This window comes from Delphinapterus leucas, chromosome 11 (assembly GCF_059928025.1).
Source record: "Delphinapterus leucas isolate spDelLeu-1000000601 "Yukka" chromosome 11, BTC_Dleu_Yukka2, whole genome shotgun sequence".
In the NCBI taxonomy this organism is placed as follows: Eukaryota; Metazoa; Chordata; class Mammalia; order Artiodactyla; family Monodontidae; genus Delphinapterus; species Delphinapterus leucas.
Window position 1 is genome coordinate 9,830,176 of NC_143139.1, and position 16,512 is coordinate 9,846,687.

The 16,512-nt window shown below is 43.8% G+C and overlaps 1 protein-coding gene across 2 annotated transcripts in view; it reads left to right on the forward strand.

Annotated features, from left to right (window-relative positions):
• Window positions 1-11,297, forward strand: part of BORCS5 (BLOC-1 related complex subunit 5) — a 96,507-nt gene extending 85,210 nt beyond the window's left edge. For both annotated transcript variants that reach the window (XM_022577626.2, XM_022577625.2), the window contains exon 4: window positions 10,617-11,297. In XM_022577626.2, coding sequence (XP_022433334.1) covers window positions 10,617-10,847 — 231 coding nt within the window. In that variant the 3' untranslated portion in view covers window positions 10,848-11,297. The remainder of the gene's footprint in view (window positions 1-10,616) is intronic.
• The last annotated feature ends 5,215 nt before the right edge of the window (window positions 11,298-16,512 follow it).

Below are 16,512 nucleotides of genomic sequence, written 5' to 3' on the forward strand. Positions count from 1 at the left end.
CCGGACCAGGGCACGAACCCATGTCCCCTGCATCGGCAGGCAGACTCTCAACCACTGCGCCACCAGGGAAGCCCAGAAGCAGATTTTTAAAAGAAACTCAATGAAGGTTTTGAGACAGAGGCCCAGGTCAGTTCTCCTGAAAAGATCCCAAATTTGGATTTTTTTCTTAATATTGAGTTGTAAGAGGTCTTTATATATTCTGAATATGTCTATTATCAGATGTTGATCAATAGATAATATTTCTTCTCTTAGTCTGTGGCTCGCCTTATCGTTTTCTTAATGGTATCTTTCAAGGAGAAGTTTTAAATTTTGATGAAGATCAATTTAACCATTTTTTGTTTTATGGTTAATGTTTTTTGGACCTGTTTAAGAAATCTTTGCCTACCGCAAGGTAGCAAAGGTTTTTCTTCTAAAAGTTGTATAGTTTTAGCTTCTATGTTTAGGTCTGTGATCCATTTCATGCTAATTTTTGTGTATGGGGTGAGGTGTAGGGGTTCAGGTTTTATTGGGTTCTTCCAAAAATTGTTGAAAAACTTTCTTTTCCCCATTAAATTACCTTGAAAACTTTGTAAAAAAAAAAATCAATTGACCCATGTATGTTTAGATCTGTTTCTACACTCTGTTCAGTTTCATTGATCTATTTATGTCTCTGTGCCAATCCTGATTACTATAGCTTTTTTTGGAGTATAATTGGAGTATATAATTGGAGTATAATTAAGGAGATTAATCCTTTGTTGTTTCATAATTGTTTTATAATTGGAGTATATAATTGGAGTATAATTAAGGAGATTAATCCTTTGTTGTTTCATAATTGTTTTATAACTGGAGTATATAATTGGAGTATATAATTGGAGTATAATTATTGGAGTGTAATTGACAAAGAATGTCAAAGAATGTTTTTCCTATGTTTTCCTCTAAGAGTTTTATAGTGTCTGGTCTTACACTTAAGTCTTTAATCCATGTGGAGTTTATTTTTGTGTGTGGTGTTAGGGAGTGTTCTAATTTCATTCTTTTACATGTAGCTGTCCAGTTTTCCCAGCACCAGTTATTGAAGAGGCTGTCTTTTCTCCATTGTATGTTCTTGCCTCCTTTGTCCTAAATTAGGTGCCCATATGTGTGTGGGTTTATCTCTGGGCTTTCTGTCCTGTACCATTGATCTCTATTCCTGTTTTTGTGCCAGTACCATACTGTTCTTGATTACTGTAGCTTTGTGGTATAGTTTGAAGTCGGGGAGCCTTGATTCCTCCAACTCCACTTTTCTTTCTCAAGATTGCTTTGGCTATTTGGGGTCTTTTGTGTTTCCATATGAATTGTAAAATTTATTGTTCTAATTTTGTGAAGAATGCCATTGGTGGTTTATTAGGGGTTGCACTGAATCTGTAGATTGCTTTGGGTAGTATAGTCATTTTCACAATATTGATTCTTCCAATCCAAGAACATGGTATATTTCTCCATCTGTTTATGTCATCTTTGATTTCTTTCATCAGTGTTTTATAGTTTTCTGAGTACAAGTCTTTCACCTTTTTAGGCAGGTTTATTCCTAGGTATTTTATTCTTTTTGTTGCAATGGTAAATGGGAGTGTTTCCTTAATTTCTTTTTCTGATTTTTTGTTGTTGGTGTATAGGAATGCCAGAGATTTCTGTGCATTAATTTTGTACCCTGCAACCTTACCAAATTCATTGATAAGTTCTAGTAGTTTTCTGGTGGCATCTTTAGGATTTTCTATGTATAGAATCATGTCATCAGCAAACAGTGACAGTTTTACGTCTTCTTTTCCAATTTGTATTTCTTTTTCTTCTCTGATTGCTGTGGCTGGGTCTTCCAAAACTGTGTTGAATTAGAGCAGTGGGAGTGGACATCCTTGTCTTGTTCCTGATCTTAGTGGAAATGCTTTCAGTTTTTCACCATTGAGTATGATGCTTGCTGTGGGTTTGTCATATATGGCCTTTATTATGTTGAGGTAGGTTCCCTCTATGCCCGTTTTCTGGAGAGTTTTTATCATAAGTGGGTGTTGAATTTTGTCAAAAGCTTTTCTTGCATCTATTGAGATGATCATTTGGTTTTTATTGCTTAATTTGTTAACATGGTGTATCACATTGATTGATTTGCATATATTGAAGAATCCTTGCATCCCTGGGATAAATCCCATTTGATCATGGTGTATGATCCTTTTAATGTGCTGTTGCATTCTGTTTGCTAGCATTTTGTTCAGGATTTTTGCATCTATGTTCATCAGTGATATTGATCTATAATTTTCTTTTTTTGTGATATCTTTTTCTGGTTTTGGTATCAGGGTGATGCTGGCTTCATAGAATGAATTTGGGAATGTTTCTCCTGCAATTTTTTGGAAGAGTTTGAGAAGGATTGGTGTTAGCTCTTCTCTAAATGTTTGATAGAATTCACCTGTGAAGCTATCTGGTCCTGGGCTTTTGTTTGTTGGAAGATTGTTAATTATGGTTTCAATTTCATTGCTTGTGATAGGTCTGTTTATATTTTCTAATTCTTCCTGGTTCACTCTTGGAAAATTGTACCTTCCAAGAATTTGTCCATTTCTTCATGGTTGTCCATTTTATTGGCATATAGTTGTTTGTAGTTGTCTCTTATAATCCTTTGTATTTCTGCAGTGTCAGTTGTGATTTCTCCTTTTTCATTTCTAAATTTATTGATTTGTGTCCTTTCCCGTTTTTTTCTTGCTGAGTCTGGCTAAGGGTTTATCAATTTTGTTTATTTTCTCAAAGAACCAGGTTTTAGTTTTATAGATCTTTGCTATTGTGTTTTTCATTTATTTCTGCTTTGATATTTATTATTTCTTTCCTTCTACTGACTTTGGGTTTTCTTTGTTCTTCTTTCTCTACTTGTTTTAAGTGTAGGGTTAGATTGTTTATTTGAGATTTTTCTTGTTTCTTGAGGTGAGATTGTATTGCTCTAAACTTCCCTGTTAGAACTGCTTTTGCTGCATCCCATAGGTTTTGGGTCGTCGTGTTTTCATTGTCATTTGTTTCTCTGTATTTTTAAATTTCTTCTTTGATTTCTTCAGTGATCTCTTGGCTATTTCGTAGCACACTGTTTAGGCTCCATGTATTTGTGCTTTTTAGTTTTTTTTCCTGTAATTGTGGTTAGAAAAGATGCTTGATACGATTTCAATTTTCTTAAATTTTCCGAGGCTTGATTTTTGACCCAAGATGTGATCTATCCTGGAGAATATTCCATGTGCACTTGAGAAGAATGTATTCTGCCACTTTTGGGTGGAATGTTCTGTAAATATCACTTAGATCTATCTGGTCTATTGTGTCATTTAAAAGCTTGTGTTTCCTTATTATTTTCTGTTTGGATGATCTGTCCATTGGTGTAAGTGGTGTGTTAAAGTCCCGTACTGTTATTGTGTTACTGTCGATTTCTCCTTTCATGGCTGTTAGCATTTGCCTTATGTATTGAGGTGCTCCTATGTTGGGTGCATAAACATTTATAATTGTTATATTTTCTTCTTGGATTGATCCTTTGATCGTTATGTAGTGTCCCTCCTTATCTCTTCTAACAGTCTTTATTTTAAAGTCTATTTTATCTGATATGAGTATTGCTACTTCAACTTTCTTCTGATTTCCATTTGCATGGAATATCTTTTTCCAACCCTTCACTTTCAGTCTGTATGTGTCCCTAGGTCTGAAGTGGGTCTCTTGTAGACAGCATATATATGGGTCTTGTTTTTGTATCCATTCAGTCAGTCTGTGTCTTTTGGTTGGGGCATTTAATCCATTTACATTCAAGGTTATTATTGATATGTATGTTCCTATTACCATTTACTTAATTGTTTTGGGTTTGTTTCTGTGGGTTTTTTTCTTCTCTTGTGTTTCCCGCTTAGAGAAGTTTCTTTAGCATTTGTTGTAAAGCAGGTTTGGTGGTGCTGAATTCTCTTAGCTTTTGCTTGTCTGAAAAGCTTTTGACTTCTCCATCAAATCTGAATGAGATCCTTGCTGGGTAGAGTAATCTTGGTTGTAGGTTTTTCTCTTTCATCACTTTAAGTATATCCTGCCACTCCCTTCTGGCCTGCAGAGTTTCCACTGAAAAATCAGCTGATAACCTTATGGGGATTCCTTTGTATGTTATTTTTTGTTTTTCCCTTGCTGCTTTTAATAATTTTTCTTTGAATTTAATTTTTGTTTGTTGGATTAATATGTGTCTTGGTGTGTTTTTCCTAGGGTTTATCCTGTATGGGACTCTCTGTGTTTCCTGGACTTGGGTGACTATTTCCTTTCCCGTGTTAGGGAAGTTTTCAACTCTAATCTCTTCAAGTATTTTCTCAGACCCTTTCTTTTTCTCTCCTTCTTCTGGGACCCCTATAATTAGAATGTTGGTGCATTTAGTGTTGTCCCAGAGGTCTCTGAGATTGTCTTCAATTCTTTTCATTCTTTTTCTTTATTCTGCTCCTCGGCAGTTACTTCCACCATTCTGTCTTCCAGCTCACGTATTTATTCTTCTGCCTCAGTTATTCTGTTATTGATTCCTTCTAGTGTATTTTTCATTTCAGCTATCATGTTGTTCATCTCTGTTTGTTTGTTCTTTAGTTCTTCTAGATCTTTGGTAAACATTTCTTGTATTTTCTCAGTCTGTGCCTCCATTCTATTTCCAAGATTCTGGATCACCTTTACTATCATTACTCTGAATTCTTTTTCAGGTAGACTGCCTATTTCCTCTTCATTTATTTGGTCTTGTAGGTTTTTTACCTTGCTCCTTCATCTGTGAAAAAGTTTTTTTGCCGTCTATGTTTTTTTTTTTTTATGAGTGGGATTGTGTTCCTGTCTTATTGGTTGTTTGGCCTGAGGCTTCTAACACTGGAGTTTATTGGCTATTGGGTAGAGCTGGGTCTTGTTGCTGAGATGAGGAACTCTGTGAGACCTCACTCTGATGAATATTCCCTGGGGTCTGAGGTTCTCTGTTAGTCCAGTGGTTCGGACTCGGAGCTCCCACTGCAGGAGCTTTGGCTTGACCCTGGGCTCATGATGCCTGGGGTGGCAAAAAAGAACAATAACAAAGTGAAAAATAAAATTAGACTAGGAAACTAACAGATATATTAGGAAGAATATAAAAATAAAAATATAGAGGAATCAACAACCAGAAGGTACATCAGTACCACAATAGTAAAAAAAGAGGAGGAGGGGAAAAAAAGGGAGCGGGGAAGAACTTGGCTCTGGAGGGTGGGGTCTAAGCAAGGGTGAGGTTTGGGTGGTGGGTGGGGCCAGTGCTTAGGACCCACAGGGCTGGAAAAGGCCCTGGGGGCTGTGGGGGGTGGTGCTTAGGCGCAAGGAACAGAAGGGGCCCAGGCGTGCCCCCCACCCCTGGTCTCAGAGGGCAGGACATCTCACCTGGGAGCCTAGAAGGCTTCCTGGGCTTGAGTGAGTGGGGCAAATGCCCTGCTCTCTTCTCCTGCTCCTGCAGTCTAGGAGGGCCTCTCCTGCCTGCCTCTCCCGATCTCCCTGGCCTCCCTCCTATGCCCCAAGGACCCACGTGGCCTGGATGGGGCTTTGTGGCAGGGGTACTGCCTTGGGAGCTCAGCAGCCTCCCCTGTCTGAGTGGGCCAGGTGATCGCCCTCTCTGCTCCTCTCCTGCTCTTCCTGGAGAGTCCCTCCCACCTGCCTCTCCTGATCTCCCTGGTCTCAGGGTCACTGATCCTGTCTGGCCTCCACTTCTCCTCCCGCCTCAGTCCCTCTATGTCCTACCGGTTCACTTTGGGGTTCCTCCTATCCCCTGGGCCTCAGAGTCCCTCACCAGCAGCTGACAGGTGCCCTAGTTGTGGGGAGATGCTAACTCTGCATCTTCCCACACCACCATCTTGACTCCACTCTGTAGCTTTAAATTAAGTCTTGAAAGAATTACTATAAGTCTTCAGACTTTGTTCTTTTTCAAAATTCTTTTGACAATTCTGTTTACTTAGAATCAGCTTGTCAAATCCCTACCAAAAAAAGCCATCTAGAATTTTGATTCAGATTGCAAATGAATCTATAAATCGATTTGGCAAGAACTGACATCTTAATGATGTTGAATCTTCCAATCCGTGAACATGGTATACCTCTCCATTTTCGAGATCTCCTTTAATTTTTCATTGCAGGGTTTTGTAATATCAGTGTGTAGGTCTTATACATATTTTGTGACATTTTCTCTAAGTTTTTTATGTTGATGCAGTTGTAAATTTTGTATTTTTTATTCCATTGTCCAGTTCATTGCAAATATATAGAAATACAATTGATATTTGTATGTTGACCGTGTATCTTGCAACCCTGCTAAATTCACTTGATGGTTTTATTAGTTTTTGGTTCTAAGCTTCCTTAAGATTTTCTAGGTACACCATGTCATCTGCAGATTAAGACCCTTTTATTTATTCCTCTCCAGTTCCTGTGCCTTTTATTTCCTTTGGTTGACTTATTGCAGTGGCTAGGACCTCTAGTACAACTTTGAATAGAAGTGGTGAGAATGGACATCCTGCCTTATTCCTGATCTTAGGGAGAAAAGTGTCTTTCACCACTAGCTGTGATGTTAGCTGTTGGGTTTTCACAGATGCCCTTTATCAGACTGAAGAAGTTTCCTTCTGTTCCTAATTTGCTGAAATTTTCATAATTTGTTGAATGCTTTTTCTGTGTCTGTTGAAATGATTATATGATTTTTAACCTTTATTATATTGAAGTGACAAATTTGATTTTCAGATGCTGAAAAAGCTTACATCCTTGAGATAAACCCCACTTGGTAATGATATACTATCCTTTTTGTATATTTCTGGATTTGATTTGCTAATATTTTGGATCCATTGCTGGCAGTTGACCGACCAGGTGGGCAAATAGGATGCCCCATCCACATAAGGTATTTAGAATGACTTTGAGCCCCTTCTATAGATGTCTAATGTCATAGTAAAGCCTGCACTTAAACCCACAAATAATCTCACCTCCTTTTTCACCTGCCCTTTGAAAGGTACTGCCACCAGAGATAGTATATGAATATGTGGAGCAAGGTTTGAAGTATGAGTTTAAGAGTAAACAGTGAGTTCCTTAGGGCAGGGACTTTATCACATTCATTCTGTCAGTGTAAGATTAAATCGAACTGGTGTTACAGAGACCCAGAATTATGGTGGCTTATACAGAATGGAAATTTTTTTTTAAAAAAAATATTTATTTATTTAGTTAGTTAGTTGGTTGCACCGGGTCTTAGTTGTGGCAGGCGGGCTTCTTAATTGAGGCTCACGGGCTCCTTAGTTGAGGCATGTGAACTCTTAGTTGCAGCATGCATGTGGGATCTAGTTCCCTGACCAGGGATTGAACCCAGGCCCCCTGCATTGGGAGTGCGGAGTCTTAACCACTGCTCCACCAGGGGAAGTCTCTACCTTGTTTGTTTCTTTTAAATTAATTTTTATTGGAGTCTAGTTGATTTACAGTGTTGTGTTTCTGCTGTACAGCAAAGTGAATCAGTTATACATATACATATATTCACTCTTTTTTAGGTTCTTTTTCCATATAGGTCATTACAGAGTATTGAACAGAGTTTCCTGGGCCATACAGTCAAAATGGAAATTTGTTGTTCTCTCCCACACCTGGTACGACTCTCATGGGGGAAAAGCCTCATTGACCCAGACTTCTAGTTCACTGCTCTGCCGACCCACAGATTATGAGCTTAGTTATTCTCGTGGTCCATGGGGGCTGCACCTGCATTTCAGCAGCAGCAGAGGGAGGGAAGGGCCAAAGGAGGAGAGGAGGAGCATGCCAGCTAGCTTTTAGGAAGGCGCCCAGAAGCTCCGTGAGAGACTTCCTCATATACATGCCGCTGACTAGTACTTAGACATGTGGTCACAGCAAGGCCAGGGTTTTGAGGCAAGAGTCACGGGGAATAAATAGTCATTCTCTGTCTATTGGAAAATCTAATAGTTTTTTCATTTAAATGGCTCCTCTGGAAGTTCCTGAAACAAAGTTATTTGCAACATTCCTCCTTCTGGGCCTGAGTTTCCTGGAATAGTAAAGTCATGTTAACAAAGAGAGTGGAAAAGAAAAGTCATGTTAATGTACACAGTAAGCCGTGTGGGTGTAAATAGTTTTGGTTCTTAATATCTATATCGCTAGGACTTTGCATGGTGCATGGCACACGGTAGTACTCGATAAATGTCTGTTGACTCTGTATGTTGTATTTATGCTTCCTTGTTAGAGTCTACATGCCAAAATAGAAACAGGGAAGGTGAATATGTTCCCGATTGTCAAAATGGTAAGATTCAGAATTGCATTAGATGCTGACATTGCCTAAAGTCATGTCAGAAATGCTGGAGTAAGTGTGTACCTGGGGTTCACGGGCACATCCTTAGGTAGGGGTAGGGGTCAGGAGCGGTATTGTCTGAGCAAAGGGCGGGGCATGAGAAGCAGGCATTGCCCATTTTATTACACTCTTCCAGGTATTAAAGTCTTAGCTGCGCCAAATTGAGACTTTACTTGCAGCAGTCAGAAAGAATGGGAAAAGATTTAAAAGGCAATAACTTTTCCATCACGTGATTTGATGCTCTTTAATGCCATGCCATGTACCAACTAAAATCTCGTGTGCCCCTAATGGTACACTCTCTCAATTAAATACAGTAAAAGGAAGATGCTGGACTGAGGAAATCTGGGTTTTAGTCTTGGTTCTGTCACTGTGAGATCTTGGAGATCGCTCAACCCTAAGTTTCCTCTTCTGTGGTTTTTTCCCTCTGGGACTGTCATGGAATTGACTCTTGGAAGACATGCTCTAAACATGTTTGAACAGCGTGCTTGAATTCAGTGTGCTCACCTAAGCATTCAGCATGACATGGCTTCGGACAGAAGCTCTGGACACATTAAACGTGGCCTCAGCTGGATGTGGAAGTGTGTAAGGAAGTGTATGCCATTGAACAAGAACTTTGCTAAGGTGGTTGTAAAAGCTGTCTAATCAGGTGTCAGTCCGGCCGTAGGGGAGGGGATGGGTTGATTGTCAAGGGCCTTAGGCACGATAAGGTAGAGCCTTGGAGGCCATTTCAGATAAACTCTGACTCGGGAGTCTGTCTAGTCTGGTAGAGTCCGGGGCTGGGGGCCGGGAGTGCCCCCGCCAAGCGAAACGTGATGACGCGAGAAGGTTCTGAATTCTGGTGCAGGCTGTTCCATGGGCTGTGCTGGCCCACGAGTGGGTCCCAGCTGGCTCCCACAGTCTCGCAGAGTGCGGAGTGTTCCTAGGTGCTGGACTGAATTGCCATCCTGAGAAGGCTGGCGCCGACTGTGAGGAAGACGATCATTTCCTGCCTCACCACCTCCAAAGTGCTGAGTGCCTGAACAGGCTTGCAGAGAGCCCTCTGAAGGTAGAAACTGTTTCCACCTTGTCTGGAGCTTCCCATTCAGATGGATTATTTTCCTCCCTGCGCACCCCAGCCCTTCACCAGCTGTCTTTCGTTGTCCCCTCGGCATTTCAAAACAAGTGACGGGAGAACCAACGGACAAAAATAAGCCCTGAGTTCCTGTAACAAACCCCCTGCTCCTCAGCACCGTCCCTCTCTCCCCACACGCACAACGTCAAAATAGAATTGGTTATTTTGTTTTCGGGGGGTGCCCTGGCTTGGGTCTCTTATATGTTAGAGTGTTTGCTTTGTTTTTGTCTTTATCACGCCGTTTTCGGAGCCTCTGCGGTAACTCACGTTGAGGGCCAGTGCTTGGCTGGGTGCCGGGGTTGGGAAGGGCCGTGCTCCTGGGAGGACAAGAAGGAAGGGTTGAGGTGCCATTTGAGCTTTGGGACAGAAGCATGAGTCTTGGGGTGTGACTGTCTCCTCCCTGGTTGCGGAAGGAAACATCTGGGGAGGGAGTGGATGCGGGTCCATGCAGAGGAGGGGTGCGGGCATCCGACACGCTGGTGGTTCCCTCCTCCTCCTGTTTTCATCCAGATGATAGGTACCAAAGAACCTCGCCAGGGGAGGAAAAGAGGCCACAGAAGGGGAGCCCAGAGCCTCCAGTTTGCTTGACTGGGGGGAGGGTGCCCGAAGCAGTCCTCCGTCTGCCCCGCATGGTATATAGACTTGACTTGGTTGGCATCTGTGGTCCTGGCGGGGAGTGCCACCCCCTCCAGGCAGCTCTCCCGGAGTGACTGCGGTCTGCAGCCTCCAGGGAGGAGGGAGGACAAAGCCGAGTCCTGAGCACGTCGTCATCTCATTTTGTCCTCACAGCAACCCTGCAAGTCTGCCATCCGTCCCCTGATTTTTGCAGATGAAAGACCTGAGACAGAAAGCATACATATTAGCAGCTTAAGTGGCAGAGCCGGAGTCAAACCTTGGTCTGCCTGATTTCTGAGCCCAGGATTCTTTCCTATAGAGAGAAAGAGCTAGAAATCCCAGGGTCTCAACAAGGACTAGATGGCTCACGTTCCCAGAAGGCAGAGCTGGAGGCCGTCATCCCAGTCTCCCTCTGCAGAGGGTTCTGGGGCAGCAGCCGGTCAGGCCGTGTCCTGGAAGGTTTTTATGCCCAGCGATTCCGCTTCCTGCAAAGCTGGTCGCCCCCCACGTGGCCTGTGGGCTCCGCACCTCGTGCTCATCCCCCAGCCTTGTGACGGGACTTGTTTCCTGTGGGTTGAATGTGTCTCACTTCTCTCCCTCCTGCAGATGGATCTGTCTGTAGAAACCCTCTTTAGCTTCATGCAGGAGCGCCAGAAAAGATACGCCAAATACGCCGAGCAGATCCAGAAGGTCAACGAGATGTCGGCCATCCTGCGCCGTATCCAGATGGGCATCGACCAGACAGTGCCGCTGCTGGAGCGGCTCAACAGCCTGCTGCCCGAGGCCGAGCGCCTGGAGCCCTTCAGCATGAAGCCTGACCGCGAGCTCAGGCTGTAGCTGCCTCCCCCCACCGGCTGCGGTCGGGGGACCGCTAGGGCCCCAGGACGCTTGGAACCGAAGGCGTCGGAGGTGACCGAAGGCCACTGGGGGTGTTGACGCTCCCTGAGGGCACGGGAAGCAGTCCAGCCGTCCTGGAGACTGCGATGCCCCAGCCCTTCCCTTGACGCGCTCTCCCTCTGCAAAGCCAGCAAACCTACTCTCAGTGGTCACCGAAGTTGCAATGTTTCAACTATTAGGGATTCTTTACAGAACTCTGCCTTGGGACTTATTTTTATTTTGCGTAGTTTTTTTTTTTAATTGACAGTGTATATTGTCTAGCTTGCGGACTGAAAATATGAAGAGAAGGGGAGAAATATTTTAAGAAGCTCTGTGTCCTTGACGCCTTCGTGAAATTTTTCTCAGTAGGCTGTCTTGTGGGTTGTAAACATAAAGAACTAATTTAATCCAGGTGTGTGTGTTCTGTTTCCATCGTAGCAAGTCTTTATCTGGCCTGGCACTGCTCCTGTGTCAGCTAAGGGTGCCCCTCCTGTGTCGTCATCGGAAACAGAAGACTCCCTTTCCACAGCCTGGTCGGGTTCATCTCCCACTGATAGCTGGTTTCCTTGATGCAGATACAGTTTAGGTATCCTCTTATTACATCAGCGCTGGCAGGACTCCAGTTTTTGAGGCAGGTTTTAGTCCACGTTTGCTTTACTAGCTTTGCAGACTCGTGGAGCAGAGCGGAGAGCGCTCACCCAGCAGGCGTCCACGGAGCCCACTGGATGGGCCAGGCATTGTGCCGGGGACACAAAAAGGCTGAAGAGGAAAAACTCCAAGTGCTGCTGAATTTCTATGGGAGATTAGGAAATGAAGCAATTTGAGTAACCACAAAAGTACTCAGTGCAGTACTTGTTGCACATCATAAACGTTCTAATGGAAGAAAAGATTGCAGAAGCAAAGAAGTGGAACGTACGAACAGATCCAGGCAGGCAAACGGAGACCAGGAGCTGGGGATATAGGGAGGTCACTGAGGCCCACGGGGCTCCCTAGATTCCTCCAAGCCTCAGAGGGTGTTTTTTGTGTCCAAACAGCCTTAGGTATATTTGTAAGGTTAAAATTGATCCCACTTAGTTTAGCATCTCTCAGTTAAACTTTATCTGATTCTAACCTCGAATTTTGATTGAACACTATCTTGTAAGGTTCTTAGAACCCGGGATAAAATGTAGGGCATAAAACAACTGGATGACAGCAGAAATATGAACATTCCAAGCTAAATGGAAAAAATAATTTAAAAAAATTTAGACACAGGGAAACAATCAATAGCTTCTAGCATTTTCTAAGGACCAAAAAATATCAATATTGCTCATTCCCTGTGAACTGGAAACCAGAGCCAGGGGAAGAGGCCAAGGCAGCATCTGCCTCCTTCAGAGGGCACCTCCTGGAGCTGCTGCTTTACCCATCAGGAAGGAAGGCGGGTAGAGACGTCCAGCCCGAGGAGGTGAAGGCATCTGGGGGAGCCAGGGAGGGATTGGAAGCACTGAGCTGGGAGTGGGGAGCCAGACCTTTAGAGTTTGTTGGGCCACTCTGGTGAAAGAAGCTCATCTTTATAATGCCTTTGGTGGTCAGGATTTTAGTGGGGCTTTAAACCATTCCTAGAGCATTTCATTAGAGTACAATCAAGAAAGATGTTCTGTAATTTTAAAACCTGTTAAATAGCTAAGGTTATTCTAGGAAATGTCACGGAGGGGAAGGCAGCCACATTTATTGAATAATGCATTCCCCCACCCCCACCCACTGTGTTCAGTGCTCCTTTCATGTATTAAATTTCCATGTAATCGAGGATCTGGTTCTGGACTGTATTCAGATCCATTGATCTTTCTGTCCATACTGTTTCATGCTGGGTTTTGTTCGTTTTTTCACACTGCTTTTTTTTGTTTGTTTGTTTGTTTTGCGGTATGCGGGCCTCTCACTGTTGTGGCCTCTCCCGTTGCGGAGCACAGGCTCCGGACGCGCAGGCTCAGCGGCCATGGCTCATGGGCGCAGCCGCTCCGCGGCATGTGGGATCTTCCCGGACCGGGGCACGAACCCGTGTCCCCTGCATCGGGAGGCGGACTCTCAACCACTGCGCCACCAGGGAAGCCCACACACTGTTTTAATATTATAATTTCACAATACATTTTAATATCTGATGTGGCTAGACTAGGTACCCACCTACTCTAATTACTCTTTTTCCCTAACTTCCCTTTTTTTTTTTTTAACTTTAAACTGGCAGAAAAGTTGAAAAATAAAAGACATTCTCATAGTCCCTTCCCCTAGACTGACAGAAAGTGGCATTTTTCAGCTCTCAACCATCATTGTCTTTTTTTGAGTTCCTGGAGTATACAGAATCTGGCTCTGAACACAGAGACATGCCTGTAGCTTTCAAAGAAGGAAAGGGTGGTTGTCTACAAGCTGTCAGAATAGCTCAGAGATCACGTTGCATTATCCTCACTGCACTTAATACACTTTACAAATAGAAACACATAACAAAGTGACATGCAGACTGAGCCTGCGAGGACAGAGCTTTCTCAACTGTGTCGCAGCAGCTGGTGGTCTGGATGTGGCAGAAAGGTGGCCTCGCACAGCGCGCAGAACTCCTCTGCCAGCCAGCGCTCCGTCCAGTTCTTTTCCTTCTTACAAAGACACTAGACGACACATGGTATATTAACTTAGATTTGGGTCCAAAGTAGACAGACTGCTTATTCCTGGGTAGAAGCAGAGAAGAACAATAGGCAAATCTGATGTGTTTTGAAATAATTCTAGTTAATTTAATATTTGTGGTATGTGGCGGTTTTGCAACGTTATCAACTTTGGCTAAGTCGAGTTATGTTTCCTGGAATTCCCTTCCCTGTTCCTTTTTGGTTAGGGTTGGCCACAAGAGAAATTTGCATGAGACTTGTCAGTGGAAGTGAAGCAACATCCACGTGTATTTGATGGCGTCGCTGTCAGTCAGGCCCTGTTGCACTTTTGGTGTGTGGGCAGCAGCTCCTCCGTTCGGCCCCACAGAACTCTGCCTTCAGCTTTTCCAGATCCTGGGCCAGGTATGAGTACTAACTTCTCCTTAGGTCTTCTGCAGCAGGGAGGATGAGGGCTTAGAGAAGGGAAGAGCCAACGTGGATTCTGGTGGGAGACAGATGTGGTTCCAGCTTGTTGCTTGCAGGCTTCAGGTGTCTTGGCTCTCCGCCACTGCCCATCCATCCCCCACTGCCCATCCATCCCCCACTGCCCATCCATCCCCCACTGCATATCCATCCCCCACTGCCCATCCATCCCCCCACTGCCCATCCATCCCCCCCACTGCCCATCCATCCCCCACTGCCCATCCATCCCCCACTGCCCATCCATCCCCCACTGCATATCCATCCCCCACTGCCCATCCATCCCCCACTGCCCATCCATCCCCCACTGCATATCCATCCCCCACTGCCCATCCATCCCCCACTGCCCATCCATCCCCCACTGCCCATCCATCCCTTACTGCCCATCCATCCCCCCACTGCCCATCCATCCCCCCCACTGCCCATCCATCCCCCCACTGCCCATCCATCCCCCACTGCATATCCATCCCCCACTGCCCACCCATCCCCCCCACTGCCCACCCATCCTCCACTGCCCATCCATCCCCCCCACTGCCCATCCATCCCCCACTGAACATCCAGCTGTTTTCTGGACCACCTGCCCAGCAACTCCTGGTGAAGAAGAAACAGCACAACTGGGACTCTTATCAGCTCCTTTAATTAATTGCTTAAGGTGAGTCTCTTGAACAGCCTCCTTATTCTACATCATTCCTGGTGGTTCTTCTCTGATTGAACCCTGACTGGTAACATTTTACTTTTCCCTCCTCAATATTTTACTTTTTCCAATGGATTCTGGGAATCTGAGGGGTTTACTGTTTCAAGAGACAGTAATGCTGGATCTCTGTTGGTTAATGACCAGTGACCTAGCTGGACGCTCTCGGATGTTTCAGGGATGGGGAGGCTGCCTGGGGCTGTCAGAGAGCCCTGGCTGGAAGTTTCCACCCCCGCTAGAGCACGAGGTGGTCTGGGTGGGGTCTCATGCCCCTTCCAGCTCTTAGATCCCACATCTGCGGTTCTGATACATCACCCTCAAGAAGCAGTGAGGAGCGTCTTTGCCTGTTGTGTCTGAGCAGTGGCCCTGGGTCTTGTAGTGACTTTAATTTCTGAGTTGCCAAGGGAGAGCTTCTTTCCTTCTTTTTCTTAACTATGAATTAGACAGGTGTCAAGTGGCTCGCTTCCTTTAAGGACCTGTTTTGTCAGTCTATTCACCTCTAGTTATGAACCCCCTCCAACAGGCCGCTCTACTGCAGCCTCGTTTCACTAGTTGAAGTGGAAGATCAGTAGAAAGGCCTTCACCCCTTGTATTATGTGCGTATAAGTTTACAATAAACGAATTGTGGGGTTAAGAGCAAGTGATAGATTTCATGGGCAGCTTTATAATGATTTTATAGATTTCACATCTTTATTTCCCTCAAAGTTTTATCATTCTTAGTAACTTATGTTCTCTGCCAGAGTGAATATTCGATGGAATGAGTTTTTAAGGACTCCACATTCTAAGTGCACTCAAGAAATTGGTTTGGTTGGTTTGTCTTTGGTAAAGTATTCTCTAGCTGATTTCTTTGCTTTCTCCTCCAACGTGTGAAAAAGGTACGTTATAGGTATTACAGACATGCTGTTTCCAAGGCTACGTAAACTAATGGCCCTGGGGAACTACATGTGCCACTTACTCTTTCGGGTTTATTTGTAGTACTTATTTAGCTTTGGCATTTCCCCTAGCAAATCCCAAGGAAAACAAGGAATCTTCAGTAATGAGAGCTGTGAACAAACACGTATTAAAATCCTAGAGTAATTGAAAATTTTGTCTTCCTGTTTTGTTTACACCTCAGCTAAACCCAGATATGTAGTATTCAGTCGGAAGTTACTTAACATGTTGATACTAAAGATTGAAGGGCAGCATGGAGAGAAGGGAAATGTTTTCTTCTTGTGGAATTTTTAGGTGTATGTTTTTTCTTAATTGTGAGAGAAGCAATTTTGCTTTTCTTTCCCCTACCCTGACTTTCATTCCTTTGTTAAGAGCTACATAGTGCCTCAGAGACGTCATTGTTGTTTATTGGTTTATAATAAGTAACACTGAATTTCTTGCACACACACGAGGCATGTACCTTCCATTCAAATGTTGTGACTACAGAGGGAAAGGGTAACCAGATAACTTAATTATTCACATGCTTCAAACCATAACATTAAAACTTTTTTGGCAACTAAATCTAGTTGCTTATTAGTACGAGCGGTATCTCATGTGGTGAGCTGCGTGTATGTGTCCATTGCTCTTAGGAATTTGTTCAGGGTCATCAGTGTCAACATAGGACATGATAGAATTTACTGACGATTTGATTAATTTTCTTCACCAATCAAGGCATATTCCTACTGCTACCTGTTCTATATAGTGAAGCATGATTTATGCTAAAAGCTTCTGTGAACCAAGTATTTTTAATTCAGTCTTTGAAACTGTCATACTTCCCCTGACCAGAGAACCCAGGCCACAGCTGAGCTCACCCTCGCCCAGTTATCCTGTTTGCCTATGACACCCTCCTACAAGGTAACATTCTGCATGTCCTATGGGAAAGCAT